Consider the following 18307-nt stretch of genomic DNA (forward strand, 5'->3'; position numbering starts at 1 on the left):
GGCTCGAAACACACATATTTAGAGCATAAAGCCATATACGTGTGAGCACAAAGTCGAGTGAAAGACTTTCTGAGAATTTTGTCTGTTTTCAGCTTTCTTTCTCTCTCTTTGAACCCAAATTCAGCACTAAACTTACAACTGTGGTGGGTTGTTGGGCTTGTGTTTTTCTCCACCCGTTTTCAAACTGTTACATCAGTAGTCATATATCTCCCACAACGCCCCCTCCCTGTGGCTCTCTTAAATGCACATGAACATTTTAGCTGACTTATAAAGACACAAAACAGAAATTTGGCACACCACACAAACACCATATATACTGCCCTCATTTTGAGATACCATCCACATTTTAAAATACCAGGGTATATGGTATTATCGTTATACCGCCCAACCCTAGACTGTGCCCCAGTGCACAAAGCAAGGTCCATAAAAGCATGGCTGAAAGAGTTTGGAGAATGTGATTGACCCTCACAGAGCCCAGTCTTCAACACAATCAAACACCTTTGGAATGATCTAGAATGGAAATTCTGAGCCAGGCCCTTTCCTCTAACATAAGTGTTTGGCCTCATAAGTGCTCTTCTGGATGAATGGGCAAGAATTCTCACAAAAACATTCCAAATCTTGTAGAACGTCTTCCCCAAACAAGGACATGAAGTGTTTTTAATGAGGGATTTTACAAGCCTGTTCAAGAGGTTCTCTGTATAAATATATCTTTATATTTCAAAGATTAACAGGTAATATATCCAAGATGTTTGACATAGAGTATGTTGCAGTTTCCGGTAATGAATCAAAATAAAGACGTTTAAAACATGTACTAATGCTTTGCATAAATATTAACATATCATTTGTATAATGGCCTAGCTAATATCAGTAGCTTGAAAAGTGCTATAGGCCAAATTCCAAATTTCCTATACAAACTATCCTAACTTTGCAGCACTTTACAGGCCTGGGCAGTTTTCTTGGTTTACTGTTTTCTACTCACAGAAATCAAACATATTCAGTTTATAATATGTCATAACTTACATCAAAATATGTTCATTGTATTAACTAAGCTTTTAAATGTCAAGAATTTAAAAATTGATCTTCCCCTCTAAAATTGGTGGCAAGCTCCCCAGACAGCAAGCATATATTGGTCCTCTGGCATAAAAAGGCTGGCACACCACTTCTGGTCCACCATCGGACCACTCAGATTATTGTCCTGTACAGGATATAACTCATTTTTAATCTCTTCAAACAGATTTTAAATTCACAGAGACTTTAACTCTGGAAAACAAACTAATATAAATATTACCAACAACTGTGAGAGAAATAATAATGAGTATAAGCTTGATATAAAATGATTATGATAAAAATGTTGACACTGTGCTGGATTAAAATTATTTACTAACCTAATTTATAAAGAATAACAAAAGAACCTAATGAAGGACAAAAATTGTAAATTGGACTGTGAATGGAAAATGTTGCATTTGTCTAAAATTCTGTTAAATCACCAGCGGTCTACCAAGAAAATGCTGTGCAAAACACTAGTGGACCTCCAGCTTAGCCCTCAGTGGCCAACAGTGGTCCACCACCCCTTGCTATCAGGGTCCACATCTCAACCACACAAACTGATGTGCTTTTTTTCTGCAGAAGCTACAGGTCACACTTTTCCTAAAATAAACACTAGAACCCATAACTAGCATGAGGTAATCTGCTTTGTATCTATATCTGTATACTATGAACTGTCATAGCATAGCATCAGGTGCTAGCTGTTGTCCATTTTGATTGTAGCATCTTAATTGCAAGAACTACAAGTTTAGTGTGACCTAAAGTCAACAAAAGAATACTAATGCTAATAAATCTGCTAACAGAATAAATACCATAATTAACAGAAACCTTTAGCTCCTATTCACTTTGTGGTCTAAGCTGCTAAGGTAGACTTCATAATTGTTCATAACTGTCATTTGTTTTACTTCCATTTGACAGAAACCATGTTTATGGAGCAATCTGTAACACTGACAGCAAGCATTTAAAATGGCTACCGCAGTCCATATTCAAAACACTGGAGAGAGATTTCTGCCCCACCACTGTCCTCCCTATATGCAAAGCCCACACAGGTTAAGGACACGTCAACTTACGCAAATGATCAAAAGACAAGTTCAAGAACTTTGAAAATGGCAAGTGATAATGAGTCCAACTGTAAGCTGTTCAGCTGCTTTGAATATATGTATTGTTTGCACATGATAAACCAACTCATGTGGATTTTATATAACTCTGTCAATGTTAGCTGGCTAGGTTAGGCAACGCTAGACCTAAGTTCATTATTCCGAAATCAAAAGCCACTTCACCAAAAATACACACTATCAAGTTGCTGTTACTACTTTCCAGACCCAGATAACATACTGCTCTGTTGAACAGATAACGCATCAATTATTTTACATTCATTTTGAGTGTTCTTCTTAGATGCACCCTGATATAATTTCAATCTGTTATAAAGTATGTAATATGCCATATTCAACATATTTACAGAGAAGAGTGTACAAAAACACAGAAATATCCACCTAAGCTAGCAAGATTTCACTACATCCACCAATACAGTCACAATAGTGCCGCTCAATGCCCCAGAGAGTACTTTGAACAATGCCATAAAATAACTATTATTGGTTCCATAAAGAACCATGTTTGATAAAGAGATATGTGTGTGTGCAGAACCTTTTAAATTGCCTACACCTGAGTAAAAATGGCTCTTTATGGAACCATTTGGCAACTATTTGGAACTGCTCAAAAAACCCTTTGTAGCTCCTTTATGTTTAAAAAGTGCATGGGTTAGAGGTATAGCCCTCACAGGCTGTGGAAAAGTAGAGCTGTATTCTCTAGAGTGATGAAGCCCTATCTCTGACATGAACTATGTCCAACATCAGTACCTGGCCTCACTAATGTTCTTGTGGCTGAATGCAATCCAATATACACAGCAATGACCCTAATTCTAAAGCTACCTTAGAAGAGAATGAGCCATTAATGAAGTAAATGGGGACAAACTAAATATTTATTTCAGAATAAAATTTGGATGAGGTTTTGTCCTCAAACTTTTGTTCTGATAGGGGATAAGTTACAGGAATGACCCATATGACCACTTTTGAGGTCATTTCATAAAAAAGCAGTGTCCTTCAACAGAGACAGCCCTCTGTGAGACTCAAGATTTGGACAACCCTCAGACACTGACCGAATCGCTGGCGTTCTTGCTCAGCTCATCTTCACTGGACGCTGCGGACTCGACCACCAGTTTCTCGAAGCACGCCGAGCCCAGAGACGAGCTCTTCTGCTGCTGGGACAGAGCCAGGTGCGCCACGGTGAGCTGCGGACTGCCGTGAGCTGAGACCGAGAGCTCTGCTTTGTTAGACACTGCTCCGGTGGCGGTAGCGGGCCTGGAGATGGAGACGGAGCTGGGCTCCGCTTTGTCGGTCAGAGAGGCCGGGGGAGAGGCGCTTAGGTTGGGCTGAGAGGACGAGAAGACGCGGTCCAGCGCCTGTTTCTTTTTGCGCTTAAACATCCAAAGCCCTGTCTCTTTTTTCACGGAAGCGTCCGTGCCTCGTCGCTCCGAGCCGAGCTTGGGACTCAGAAACGGCTTGGTCTTCTCCTGGAAGTTCCTCCACATCCTGCGCTGGTAGGACGTCGACTCCTGTGCCTTAGCGCCACCGCTGCTACTGTCATCTTTGGGTTTCTCCTCCATTGTACCCGAGCAGCAACCCGCCAGTCTTCTGCTACTGCTGCTGAAGGAGCACGAACACACACACACACACACACACACGAGCGCGCGCTAGGGTCAATATCCCGGTCAAAAGACCCTCTCAACACGCAGGGGAAACACTCCGCTCAGTCATTAGTCGATATAGCTACAAAACACGAGGCAACTGAGCGTAAACGTGGTCGTTAACAGTTCGCGCGCAACAATTCACAAAAGCGCGTGCCACTGTCATCAGTCATGAAACCTACTGTGGAGCTCCACTCCGCGTTAAAGCCCTAACTGCTGATACTAGCCTCTGACTCTATTCAGGACGCTTCGGTTACGCAAGGTGAACGGACGAAGGCGCACAATATGACTCTGCACGTGCGCTGCTCTTAATTTTCGCCTTTGCCCTCGTTCTCATCCTCATCCTCGCGCCCTCTAGTCCACGCTGACGCGCGAGCAGCCAAGAGTTTCAACGAGCAAAAAAAAAAAAAAAGGAGAGAAAAAAAGTTTACACTCACGATTAGAGTACCACGAGACGCCCCCTGCCGGACAATGTGCGTCATTTGATCTGAAATGAATATGAATTTTCAGAATATGAGTTGTCAGTTTGTGTTTGTGTGTGTGTGCGTGTGTGTGGGTGTTTTATCAACCTACCCTATGCAATGATATATACATTATCTTATTCAAACTAATATATGAGCTATAAAATGACCACATTCTTGTTTCTAAGGTGTGGTTTCTTGTTTCTTGGTGTGGTTGTGCTGCTGGTATGAGTGGATCAGACAAAGCAGTGCTGCTGGACATTCTAAACACTGTACCAACGTACTGTCCACTCCATTAGACACGCCTTCCCTGTTGGTCCACCTTGTGAAGGTAAAGTCAGAGACAGTAGCTCATCTAGTGCTGCACAGCTTGTGTTGGCTGGATATTTTTGGTTGGTGGACTATCATTATTGAGCAATGACAATGGGGTGTATAAAAACATCTGTAGCACTGCTGTGTCTGACCTACGCATACCAACACAACGCAAAATAACACCATCACCAGCAGTGAGAATGATCCATCATCCAAATCATACATGCTCTTCTGTAGTCCTGATAGGAGGCTAACAAAGTATGCAGAGCAACAACAACAAAAAAAGAGAGTAACTGATGGACTACACTTTGTAATTGTAGAACTAAAACGTGTATATGGTAAATGGAACTGATAAAATGGAAAATGAGTGTACATAGATACAGAGGATACATGTCCATTGCTTCTAGTTAATGGAGTAAAATCAATGAAAACAGTCTTTGCCCTTCCTGTTTTGTCACGTGTGCACACTAATAATTGAGATTTTAGCAAAAATCAATAGGAGCTGAAAATAACAGTAGTCAGATTTACTTGAGGGTGTTCTAAGTTATGTCCTGTGCCTTGGTTATCACCAAAATGGAGAGGTGGTGTTTTTAATTGGATAATTTAAGCACTTGACAAGAAAAAAAGGGAAATCAAGAATAAGATTGTTTTTTATCTCTCACTCTGTTACTCATCTCTCTCTGTTTTTCATGTGAGCACACACACACACACACACACACACACACACTGTGACACAGCGGTGAGGATTAGAAAGCCCACAATGTAAAGTAATATGGTAGAAGTAATCCAAGGTCACATACCACTTTTTTCCAACCCCAGACAAAAGTGTAATTGCTTGTGAAGGACGAGCTGCATATTCCTGTTGAATAAATTACACACACTTATTCCTCAGAAATGACCTAGGCTTTTGCCTAGATTGATTTTAAAGCTATTCTTCTACATATGGGATTTATACTAAGGGACCACTCAACTGATTGAACTAAAGAGCCAAATCCAGGACAAAGACACTTCTTTTAAGAATGCCACAGTTAAACATCATTTCTCATCAAATCCTCAACAGCACAAAAGTGGATGCAGTAAAAGGTACAACATCTGCTATCCAGTGTGAGCAATACAGCAAAATAAAACAGCATATGTGTTTAAAACTTTCATTTCAACTATACAGTTCCCTCTGAGAAGTTTAGCTCAAAGTGGATGGTAGATATGAATCAACATAGGACATGTAACATTTTAGATATGAATATTAATAAACTCCTAAGGCAGTGCTGATGTTTATGAGGTGATTTATTGTATGCTCAGTAAGGAGCTCAAATTAAATTCAAAGTGTCTGAAATGAAGGGGTCCAGATAGAAACATGTACTATATAGTCCAGTTGTCATGTAGACAGACACGCCCACAAAGCACTTAGTGCCGTAGCTAAGAGATCGATCCAAACAACAGACGTACAATTCACCCACCAGACGACAGGAAGCCAATCTGCAAGTGAGTACTGATGTCGGCATCAGAATATAATATTAATACAATAAAACATTTTTTATGTCTAGCAATTAACTTAAGTTTACTGGGTGAAAAAAAAAATCATGTTTTTAGTTTAGTTTGCTTTCATTAGACTTTATCAGCATCATAATTCATCAACAGGTCTTATAAGCCAATAACAACATTCTATTTTAACGTTATAACACATTTAGTTTATTGGAACACTGTGGAGATTGTGGTTGAATTTAATTTACATGAGCCCAGCTTAAAAAGATAACTGCAACTGAATGTGGTCTAGTTTGTTTCCCAAATAAATAAATAAAAATTACCTGGTAAAGAACCACTTAAGAAAATGGTTCATTAACTAATCAGGGCATTCTACATAACCATTGTCTTTACTGGAATCATTGAAAACACAATTTTCAAAAGTGCGTACCTACAAATCAGAAATGCTTTAAACCTTTCAATGGGCTTTCACCATGAAATGTCTCATTTTCTAAAGGTTACCTGAAAGGATCTTTAGGAAACCAAATACGTACCTTCGATGACATTGCTGCTAAGATCACTTTTTAAGCAAATTTTTTCAGCAGCCACAGAGTATAGTCATGTTAAATGTGAAATATTTAAAAATCACTGACACAGGGAGTAGGATATAACTCTTATCTTGAAAAGTGCTGTTAATTAAGCTTCCAGATCAAGGAGTTTAGATTTTATGACAGTGACAGACACATAAATAGTGATCTTTTAGTTATTTGATTTTGTCATTATTAAATTAATCCCTAATCTGAAAAGATCATCTGCTAGACACAGGACACAGAGGTAGTTGATCAATGACTGCTGTGGTCTGAGAAGGTCCTCGGGGGTTTGGTCACAAATTGAACAGAATTGAAAAGAGTCACGGCTCATAGAGTGTTTCCTGTGCTTTGAACATTTTGTCCTTCTAATATGGTCTCCAAGATCTGTAAATGTAAACAATGACTGCTACACTGATTATTAAAGGAGTAGCACAACAAAATATTACACAGCTAATAATGCTAACAGTGCTAAAGTTAAATAGAAGCCAGCAACTACTGTTTGATTCCAGTTAGATTTCATCTGCATAATGCTAACCATTGGCTCTTCACTTTAATACCTCAACTCGGGTTATCTTTTCTGTCCAAACTGTTCCTTTAATGTGGAGCAAGGCGTTCATACAGCGCTTCATTTCCCTGCCACCTGTATTCTGAACTAGTTCCTTGAAAAAAAATAAGTCATAAGATTCATAAGTAATGTCCTGTGTTTAACATAGTAATAGTTTCATGTTTTATGTTTCATGTGACTCTACAGGACACATGACCTTTCCTCAAACCCTGAAAATGTAGACCATAAAATGAATCAATCACATAGAAAATATCCAATGATTTGAAGAGGTTATTCATAATATTTAGTGTTTTGTTTTATTTCGGCCTGCAGAGGTAGAGAATCTCTGCATTGGGGCTTCACAAAACCATAACTCCAAACACAAAAATTCACCATCACCTTGCCAGCCCTTGAATTTGAGAAATATTTTGTCATTTCATAAATTCCAGCATAGCTGGAGATGACCAGAGAAGAGAACTCCTTGGCCACCCTGCTACAGCAGGCCTTCCAGATTAAAGAGGACATGCTCAGCAGTTTGCATGTCACCCAGGGCTCTGTCTTAATGGAAGCATCTGCTAGAAAACTTCTACAGAACCATATTCAGACCATTACACACATTGTCAAACAGCTCAGCAAGGACATTCAGGTCAGTAGAATTTAAGTGTCAAATTTGATTTCTTATCAATGACGTTCAAAAGGTCTAGCAGAGATCATGGCTCTTATTCTTCATCTAATATAAAGTCACAGATCATATTTTACATTTTCAGGTAATCATATTTAAAAAAAACTTTCCTGTATAAAGGCTTAAGTGGCTGCACTGACCACAACCATCAAATTCAATTAAATTCGATCAGAGAGTCACCACTAGATAGTTCTTCAACACCATCTGAAATGTAAGACATCCCAGACAAGTACTGGAAAATGGTTAGACATAGAGTGTTTCCTTCTGTTCTTGCTCAAATCAGTTTAATTACACCAGCAAAATGTCACACATAACTACATCTTGCCCACCCTTCTTCACTCATTCCTTGTATGTAAGCAAAAATTGTAATGAGGTTCAATAAATTGCAAAAGGTTTTCAGAGCAGATGCCAAGAGCCCCATTTAACAAGGGGATATATTATGTGGGCACAGCGCATAAAATAGGGTAAATTAAATAAATCAACATTCACAGGTCATCTGTGGCAGAAAGGGCTTATGTCAGAGGGACTACAAAGAATCGCTTCTGAGCTGCTGATGAGAACACAGTAAACCAAAACAAAGACTTCCATCATATCAGCTTTATGCCTCTATCTAAGATTAAAACAATAGCTCATATCAGACATTCTGCATGCCTATCAAACACTGAACTGCTTAAGGCAACCATATTCCAATCAATCAAGTGTACTGTCACACAACGTACATAGAGTACAGTCCAAATTTAAGAAACTATCTTCAATTTATTCCATTTTTGGGGTATTATTTGCATCAAGAAGCAAAACTGGAAACATATATTTAAAAGACAGTATACAGTACCCTTAAATACATATAGATTATATCAGTATTACATCAACAAATGAGGATACTGAAAGTAAAACAGTCAGTTTGTAAAAAAGGTAGGTTGTTACTGTTATCTTTTGTCAGTTTTTTATGTGTTTGCCAGTTATTGGGCGTTCCTTTTCTGTTCCTCTCACAAACAAGCAAGCAAGCAAACAAACAAACAAACAAACAAACAAACAAATAAATAAATAAATAAATAAGAAGCGTAAATAACATATCAGCTGTTACTCACAGGTACTGGAGGCTCAGATTGTTCAAAGGGATAGTGTAGCATCAGGGACATCATTTGCAGTTCAACGTCTGGACCACAAGAACTTGACGGGTATTGGAGACCTCCGGGGCAGAGTGGCCAGGTATCTGTCACGATGAGAAACATTAATGTCAAAGTCATGAAGCCAAAACACACACACACACACACACACATGCACTTACACAGTGGCCCTCTGACACTGTCTCAGTCACAGTTTCTAATCCACCTATATCTTTCTCAGCTAAACATGTCAGCATCAAGTTTTTTTCAGTCTGTGGAAAGTTGTGCAACTTCCACCTCGTAGCACGAGTCAGAGAGAACGAAACATCAGATGTTGAGAGATGTAACTAAAATCAATCCAAAAACTAAATAACACAACAAACATTAGACATCCAATTAGTCACGTAATACTGTAGCCCAACGTAACTGTCTGCGATCCCTCAGAAACCTTTAAGGTTAATAATGGATTATCTCACTGTGACTTTGCTAATGTGTCCTAAAAATGACAAAATGTTTCCTAAAACCAGTGTCCATTTTATCAACTCCACTGACCATGCACTTACAGACTGTAGACCATGAATCATTCTCAGTGCTGTAGTGACTCTAATGTGGGGTAGTGTGTTATTGTGTGTTGGCCACTGGCCACTGTATTAGATACACCTACCTTGCTGGTCCATGTTGTAGATGCAAAGTTAGACCATAGCTCATGTGTTGCTTTACAGTTTGAGTCATCTTTAAATCTTTCATCACTACACATAGTACCTGGTTGTATGGATATTTTTGGTTATTTGACTATTCTCAGTCTAGCAGTGCCACAGCAGTGTTTTAAAAGCATAAGAAAACTTAAAAGCCGTTAACAACAGACATTAACATTTACAAACAATGTATTTAAATATATTTAATTATGTACTGTGATGATATTTAAGCTTATGAAATGACAAGATTAAAAGGTATAGTTCCATTATTTAGCACCGTTACTGCCTCTTAGTACTGTTAAATCTTTTCTTAAATCCTTTTTAATTTTTGATGTGTACCGGAGACTTCCTTGAGCTCATGTCTCAGCAAGCTCATGTTACACGGGATAAAAGTAGATCAAGTTGATCTGGTCAAGCCCTTGAATGATTGAGGGCCGTAGTGAGAAGGAAGCACTCCAACAGATCCAGTGCAGGTCACAGCAAGTGGACACCATTAGTGACCAGGTTTTGATGAGAGGTCACTCACTTCTGTGCTAGCGGAATGTCATGTCAATGTAATTGATTCTGAAGATTTACTGTCCTACATCTCTGGGTAATTTTGTCCAACTGTGACTCGCGATACAATAATGAGAAATTTATTTATGATGTTTATGGCTTGAATCATTCTTCTTGCAGTCACAGTCATTAAATTCACCATGTAGTCTGACATCGCTAAAAAACTGTCTGAAGACGAATCACCAAAATCTTATCCATTATGTTCCTTGTTACATTTTTCCATCACAAAACAAAATTCAAACCGAAAACCTCGTGCTTATTTAAAAAGTTAATAAAGAAATAAACCATAGCTAGTTATTTTAAATGTCATTTGTTTCCTCACTGCCAGATCTAGTACAGTATTTAAATCCTTTTCCTCCGTCTAGTTCCTGTCCATTAACATTTCTATAGATTGTTCGCATTAATAGCATTCCTCCTCATTAAATTGCTGTAGACTACATAGGGAGAATATTGGAAATTACATCCCAATCATTATGGATTCAAAATGTTGGTTTTGCGGCTTAATTTATACAGGAATTTCAAGGACTGTTACCAGCATCTGACATGCTTCAGCCTCTATTTCCTCAGGTGTGATGCTGGCATTGCTAAGCTGTCAGGGGATGTCAAAACTGGCGAGCAGGAAATAATGAAACTCCAAAAAAAAGTTGGTGAGATGCGCTCTGTGATTGAGCTCCAACTGAGAGACATAGAATTTAAGGTAAAAAGCTTATGTGTCCACATGGAAAGCCATTACTATAATCTAATATATTTCCTTTTAAAATAAAGCTGATAATCTGGAATGATCACGTTATCTGATCACCAAGTGAAGGAGAAGCTCTAGGAGCAGCTCATATGAAGTGGGTGTGGGAGTTGTGAAAAGTGTTACACTAAACTGCTTTGCACAGTCATGCAGTTTCCCACATAAGTGACCAACATGTTTTGAGGCTTTAGTTTACTTCTTTAGTTAGAACTGCATCTGCAAGGCTAACATAACTAGCAAAGCATAGCCCAAATCTTTCATGTAACCACACATTAGGACGGATAGGTCATACTCTTAAGTTTTCTTAAACAAATTCGGCTTGATTCTACAACATTTCACATGCAACACCTAGATAGCTGTCTTAAAGATATTTAAACATTTTTATAAAAACTATATTTGTCAACAGAGTATACTCTGAGTATACAACAGAGTAGACTCACACCTATAGACACTTTTGAGTCGCTAATCCACCTATTAACATGTGTTTTTTGACTGTGGGAGGAAACCGGAGCACAGGTCCCTGGAGCTGCGTGACTGCAACACTCCCTGCTGCACCACCGTGCCGCCCCGGTGTCAAACACTAATATAGAAAATATTCTAACAATGCAGTATATGCATTTGAGCATACATAAGTTGGATCTTATTATATTTTAACCTGTCATTTAAAAAAACAGCAAAAAGGATCACAGTAGGGAAGACTGGAGGTAAGTGTAGACATATATATATTTACAGTTAGGTGACCCTGATCAAATGGCATATTTATTTGATTAGTGAATTCCCATCCTTTACAGAGAACACTTCTGGATTCTAGATTTTTTTTTTTTTTTTTTTGCATTTTTAATGTAATAATGGTTGACTAACATGAACACACAAAGCATGAACTATTATTTGTATACTTAAAATTGAGCATTAAAGTTAGCAGAACCATACCATTTTAATATGTTCTGCATAGAGGATATGTGGAGGATATAAGTGCAATAAAAATTGTGTATCTCCATAACACACTGGATATATGCTAAAGAGTAAACATGGAATATAGAAAATATGGCTGTGGCTATACTAATGGACTCTACCCCATAAATGCTTATGAACGCATTAATAAACATTTCTGGAGAATGAAAGTGTTAGGAAAGTGCCTCAGATTCAACACATATAGCTCATTACTACTGGCAATAGTTCATGTCGGTTGGATAAGTTCCATAGGAAAACCGCTGTCTTCTCATTTTCCCTTTAAAAGCCCAGTTTCTGCAATAGCTGCAGAGCTCTGAGTTGCATGGTAAATCACTGTGATTTAAGTCTAGGGGGAGTGGTCCCCGGCTGCCATAAAGGTAATTGAAAATGAAAGGAAGCAGGTCAGTGAGAGCCAGCAGCAAGCTACACAAGGGAGCTCTCTTTCTCTCTGACCAGCACAAAAGTCAAAGGCCAACAGGGCTGCAGGCATATGAAACGCAGAAAAGATATGCATATCATTAACACGTGTGCTTTGCATAACTGCCCAGTTGAGGATGCAATGTGATGAAATCTAAAAATGTTTTCTTAAAAGCACTATATAATGCACAAGTTACATTTCCTCTGTTTGATTTGTTTATATTTTAATTTAATGAAACAGCTAAATGTAGAATGCAATCAACTTTAACATCCCAATTTTTTTTATTCATCCCCAGTATGAAATTCATACTACATTGCTTTATGAGGTCACAATACTCCCACACAAACACATATGAATTTAGTCTACAGCAGTATAGCCCTGCTAAATATGTGTGTTTATTCCACTTTGAACTTCTTGAATGGGCAAAAGTACAGGGCAAGGTATCAGAACAGAGGTGATCTACATGGGTACATACAGGGGTTAGACAATGAAACTGAAACACCTGTCATTTTAGTGTGCGACCAGACTGGTGGCCAATCTTCATTAATTGCACATTGCACCAGTAAGAGCAGGGTGTGAAGGTTCAGTTAGCAGAGGGTAAGGGCACAGTTTTGCTCAAAATATTGCAATGCACACAACATTATGGGTGACATACCAGAGTTCAAAAGAGGACAAATTATTGGTGCACGTCTTGCTGGTGCATCTGTGACCAAGACAGCAAGTCTTTGTGATGTATCAAGAGCCACGGTATCCAGGGTAATGTCAGCATACCACCAAGAAGGACGAAACATATCCAACAGGATTAACTGTGGACACAAGAGGAAGCTGTCTGAAAGGGATGTTCGGGAGCTGACCCGGATTGTATCCAAAAAACATAAAACCACGGCTGCCCAAATCACGGCAGAATTAAATGTGCACCTTAACTCTCCTGTTTCCATCAGAACTGTCCGTCGGGAGCTCCACAGGGTCAATATACATGACTGAGCTGCTATAGCCAAACCTTTGGTCACTCATGCCAATGCCAAACGTCGGTTTCAAATCTTGGGCTGTGGACAATGTGAAACATGTATTGTTCTCTGATGAGTCCACCTTTACTGTTTTCCCTACATCCAGGAGAATGCCCAGAGTGAAGCATGGGGCTGGATCAGTGATGGATTGGGCTGCCATATCCTGGCATTCCCTTGGCCCAATACTTGTGCTAGATGGGTGCGTCACTGCCAAGGACTACCGAACCATTCTGGAGGACCATATGCATCCAATGGTTCCGTGTATCAGGACGACAATGCACCAATACACACAGCAAGACTGGTGAAAGATTGGTTTGATGAACATGAAAGTGAAGTTGAACATCTCCCATGGCCTGCACAGTCACCAGATCTAAATATTATTGAGCCACTTTGGGGTGTTTTGGAGGAGCGAGTCAGGAAACGTTTTCCTCCACCAGCATCACGTAGTGACCTGACCACTATCCTGCAAGAAAAACGGCTTAAAATCCCTCTGACCACTGTGCAGGACTTGTATATGTCATTCCCAAGACGGATTGACGCTGTATTGGCTGCAAAAGGTGGCCCTACACCGTACTAATAAATTATTGTGGTCTAAAACCAGGTGTTTCAGTTTCATTGTCCAACCCCTGTATGTATTAAAGGCACAAAAAGCCTGTTTAATTCTGATGCTATGTTTTTGTTTATCATCTCTCATAGATAAACTCACACAAACCAAAATAAAATAATACAGAATATTACAATTAGTCTGTATATGTTCTGATATATTTCAGTCACTTAGAAGCTTGGAGGCTTCCCAGTTGGAGCAGATTACATCCCTGAAGAATATGACAGTAAATATACAGAGAGACATCCAACAACTTGAAACAAGGTGAAGTAAACTATATTGCCAAAATTATGTGGCATCACGACACATTCAAAATAGACACTTAAAACAGAAGTTTATAAATCACATTCAGTAAGATACTAGAACAAAAAACAAGAGTTGGAAGAAGAGTTACTTAATTAATCCACTTGGGGATATGAACTCTCTGCATTTCACCCGTAGTGAACAAACAAAAACAAAATAGTGTTGTTTTTTTGTTTTGTTTTTGCTACAAACACTAGTGCTACTGAGCGCACAACTGGAGCATCACGATTCCAGCCCTAGCACCCAGAGAATGGTTTGAGGGTTAGGTGCGTTGTTTAAGGGCCATAAACTCATATATGGGGCCTGTGTCATACAGATTCAGAGACCACATAAGCATAAGCAAAAATAAAATTACTTGTGATTACATAAAATCATAATGTTTTTTAGACAGGTCTCAGCCATGCAGTGTGAAAGTAGTGTATAATTCTCCATCATGTAGTCTTTTATTAGAGTGTTACTTGTTAGCCATTTTGCCCTGTGTCTACAACCATATGGAACTTCTCCTTAAAAGAAAGGGTCCTAATGGCAATGCACACAGCAGCAGCCAAGTTCAGACTAGAGTGGAGTTTCTGCCATATCACATTAAAAAATCAATTCACAGTGTGCATTAGCATGGCTGCTTGAGGGTCCACAGTCATTTTTGAGTATATGCACTAAGGAGAAAACAAACAGTTTAAGGGGAAATTGTGCTTTCAAGAAAAACTTCTCCACTAATACAAACATTACCAGAGGTGACCAGAGTGATTTTCCAGTAATGCCTGTGCCATGCTTTTATACAAACCTATAGGATTTACTTTTTCTTTTTTAAATTCCACAATTTACAAATGTATTGGCTAGGGATGGGTGGGTTATTATGGTTTAATGTACCTGTACTAAAATAATGACCTAGGAACACTAAACCTTTTTCAGTTACTATTTAGCATAACTATACTACTAAACTGTAACTCAAATGGTAAGTAAAATATTTTACATTTATAGTATATAGTATATTAAGCCATATTAAATTGTTTCCTTATGGTTTAAATGGGAAGGAAACAGCTTAAACCTATTTTTTTTTTTTTTTACCTCAGGCTCATTGTTTTAGCTACGGTGACCAGACGTCCTCTTTTACCCGGACATGTCTTCTTTTTTAGACTTAAAAAATGTCCCGGCGGAATTTCACAAACGTCCGGGATTTTGTTTTTCTAGAGCTTACATAGAATTTCGAGAAGTTTCGTTCACAAACTAGTCCCGCCCTCCCCTACTCCGATTGGTTCGCTTGAGTGAGAAGGGGGCGTGGTGAAGTAGCATAAAATCTTCTGATTGGACGGTCTGACTGTAGAGCTGCCGTTATTGGTCGATAACCTTCTCTGTAAACATTTAATTGGTCAGTCTGCACGTCAGTAGTCCTTGTTTACGTCAGGCAAAGCTCATGTACCTACCCTCATCTCGAGCAGCTATGCGTAAATGTAAGTTCAAGAATGAATTAAAAAAGAAATTCCCATGTTTTGTGTAGCAAATAAAGGTGTAAAGGACCTAAAAGCACACATAGGTCTAGCTAAGAATACAACGGCAACGAGGGGCGAAAGCTCATCACCCCCCCGCAACATTTAAAAGCAAAACTGGCCAGTTAAGCATGAGTTAACAGACTAACACCACAGCACACACCATGTTCCAGTGAACTGAGGCTCAAACATGCGTTTACAGAATAAAGCCTCAATGTCAGCACAAATTTGGGTGAAAAGTTTTTTTCAGAATGTTTATCTGTTTTAAGCTTCTTTTCTCTCTACCATTAGCTAAACACAGCTCATAACAGCCTACTAGTGTTTTCCCCCACCCATTTTCAGTGTGAGACAAATTAGTGAGTTCCTACAGCGCCCCATCAATATGGCTCTCTCTATGGGAAAGGACCTCGTTTTGCTGTATACTTAGAATAAAAATGTAACAAACCAGGCACTTTACAATTTTGAAATACTGTCTTCATTTCAAGATACCATCAACATTTTTAAATACTATGATGTAAGAGTCACACTGCTCAACCTTATCCAAGGCTACAACACATTATGATAATATTAATTTATAATATTATATGTATTAACTTATACTGTGGTGTCTGACCAGGATTCTTGTAGACATTGCACTAGCCAGTCAAATTTTCACGATTAAAGTAGCTAATCTGAGTACAGTATTTTATCTAACCAAGTCATCTAGCTTAGCTTGTAGCTGAACGTTTTATATATAACTGTAAATATTTAATAAAAGCATATTTAAAAATAATAATGTACCTGAATCTTGTGCTCACTGTGATGAAAGTCCAGTGGGCTAAGGTGCAAGATACTTGCATGATGGTAAAATAATGGTGTGTCATGTTATTGGCTGTGAAGGATGTCCAGTGGGCTGAAGGAAGTGGAGGAGGAAGCCGCTTGCCTCAGGAAGTGGACAGAACAGCAGCTGAGCAGCACAGTCAAAGCACACACAGATTGCAGTCAGCAGATGCACTTACTGCTGCAGGACAAAGTGGTAAACTGTGTGGCTATGTTACTATTCAGGGTCATTGCAAAAATGCCTAACTCTACTGAATGTATTAAGTATGACATTGCGATTATGACAGTATGGGTCACATTTCAACATACAACCATGATGAAAGAAATATGCAAGTGCCTCGTGCAGAAGCAGATGTAGTGCGATACATTTCATGGATGTGAATCAATTAGCAATCTGATCTGAATTAGAATATTGGACTTTTTTAATTGCTGTCCAAAGAAAAACCTACTTTAATCTATTTTTAGTTTGCTACATCATTTTAACAACATTGCCTTCAATTGTAAGTTTGGTTATTTTTCCTTCTCCTTTAAAGCTGCCATTCTAGAGATGTTTTCATGGGACAGTGACGATATGCACCTTGTGTCTCTGTGTGTCTGCAGGAAGATTTGGAGGTGAAATTGAAAACACAGGTGGATCTTCTGTTTGATCATGTTGGGCATGTTGAGAAGCAGCTGGAAAAAGAGCGTACTGCTGATTGGGTCAAACAATCTGAAAGCAAACTCAGCAGCAGGATCAATAACCTGGAGAAAAGTTTCAAAGATGAACTAGAGCAGATAAAGAGAGAGTATCAGTCAGGTAAGTGTACAGCTTAACTACATATTCAAGATTCAAGACTATTACAAACCTAGAGACTTACATGAATACACATAGTGTGCACCCAGGCACATGAGCCTGACATCTCCAAGTTTAGTTCTTACACAGCTAGCATTCCAAACTAGAGGATTGTTTCAGCTACCTATGGACATCCATCCACTGTCAATTTCCATGTGATTCCCCCAAAAGTATTAGCCCCCTAGAGCTCAACACAAACACACCAGGTCACCTCAGTAAAGCAACTGGCAAAATAAGCATGACAAACCAGCATTCAACCCCATGGCACAAGCTAAAGCCTTTCAATCAAGCCCTCACTCTCTGTTGTGAAGCAATGAGGCATTATAGATGAGACCAAACAAACAACGCTCTATGGCACAAATGCATTTCTGCAACTGTTTGTAGGCATTCCTCAAAGATTTTGTGTGTCTGTGAACTCTTGATGGACAGGGTTCCAGTCAGCCATGGATGCCATTGCTTCCCTGAGGGACATTGCTGACACTAAGGCCAAGCTAGACAAAGGAGAACTGAAGAAAGACATCAGACAGATTCAGAGGAAAATGGCAGCACTGCCAGCGACAGACCTATAGGGAAACCTGAGACGGCAAAGGAGACTATGAAGAACAAAGACTTTCCAATAGCATTACCACATACTGATTATGTTCAGGCAGACCAATTAAAGAAAGACCTCCTTAGAAATGTTCACCAAATATAACCCATTCTATGAACATATGATTCATGCAGTTTAAGTGGCTCTGTTTGTTTTATATTACAATAGATATGGAGGTACTCTGATAATCCATGCCCCCAGAATATTCCACTGTAATCTATTACTCTCCAAGTCAGCCCTGTGACTCATGCTGTAAGTGGAACAAAATGATATTATAAATCATGAAAAAACTTCACACCCTGTGTCCAAACTGAAGTTTTTATGTATAAAGTTAATAAAATCAAACACCTGAGCAGCCCCCAAGCTAA

At 39.0% G+C, this 18307-nt stretch overlaps 2 protein-coding genes across 2 annotated transcripts; one reads left to right on the plus strand and one right to left on the minus strand.

Moving 5' to 3' along the window:
• Positions 1-3187: 3187 nt before the first annotated feature.
• On the minus strand, positions 3188-16617 carry zgc:194908 (uncharacterized protein LOC797835 homolog). The gene is made up of 5 exons (XM_066655575.1): positions 16480-16617; positions 8926-9050; positions 5361-5419; positions 4225-4274; positions 3188-3746 (listed from the first exon to the last, which is right to left on the minus strand). The coding sequence occupies exon 5, from the start codon at positions 3704-3706 to the stop codon at positions 3188-3190; it is 519 nt and encodes a 172-aa protein (XP_066511672.1). The 5' UTR covers positions 3707-3746; positions 4225-4274; positions 5361-5419; positions 8926-9050; positions 16480-16617.
• fam81b (family with sequence similarity 81 member B) lies at positions 7616-18277 on the plus strand. The gene is made up of 7 exons (XM_066656458.1): positions 7616-7801; positions 8928-9046; positions 10761-10890; positions 14079-14176; positions 16579-16714; positions 17119-17314; positions 17780-18277. The coding sequence occupies exons 1-7, from the start codon at positions 7616-7618 to the stop codon at positions 17917-17919; spliced, it is 1005 nt and encodes a 334-aa protein (XP_066512555.1). The 3' UTR covers positions 17920-18277.
• The last annotated feature ends 30 nt before the right edge of the window (positions 18278-18307 follow it).

Source organism: Hoplias malabaricus, chromosome Y (genome assembly GCF_029633855.1).
Source record: "Hoplias malabaricus isolate fHopMal1 chromosome Y, fHopMal1.hap1, whole genome shotgun sequence".
In the NCBI taxonomy this organism is placed as follows: Eukaryota; Metazoa; Chordata; class Actinopteri; order Characiformes; family Erythrinidae; genus Hoplias; species Hoplias malabaricus.

Excerpts from the sequence above, each read along its gene's own strand:
- zgc:194908 (XM_066655575.1), bottom strand. The coding sequence starts at position 3,706 with ATGGAGGAGAAACCCAAAGATGACAGTAGCAGCGGTGGCGCTAAGGCA.
- fam81b (XM_066656458.1), top strand. The coding sequence starts at position 7,616 with ATGACCAGAGAAGAGAACTCCTTGGCCACCCTGCTACAGCAGGCCTTC. Across the intron at positions 10,891-14,078 it reads TGAGAGACATAGAATTTAAG|TCACTTAGAAGCTTGGAGGC; the intron begins GTAAAAAGCTTA and ends GATATATTTCAG. Across the intron at positions 14,177-16,578 it reads ATCCAACAACTTGAAACAAG|GATGTCCAGTGGGCTGAAGG; the intron begins GTGAAGTAAACT and ends TTGGCTGTGAAG.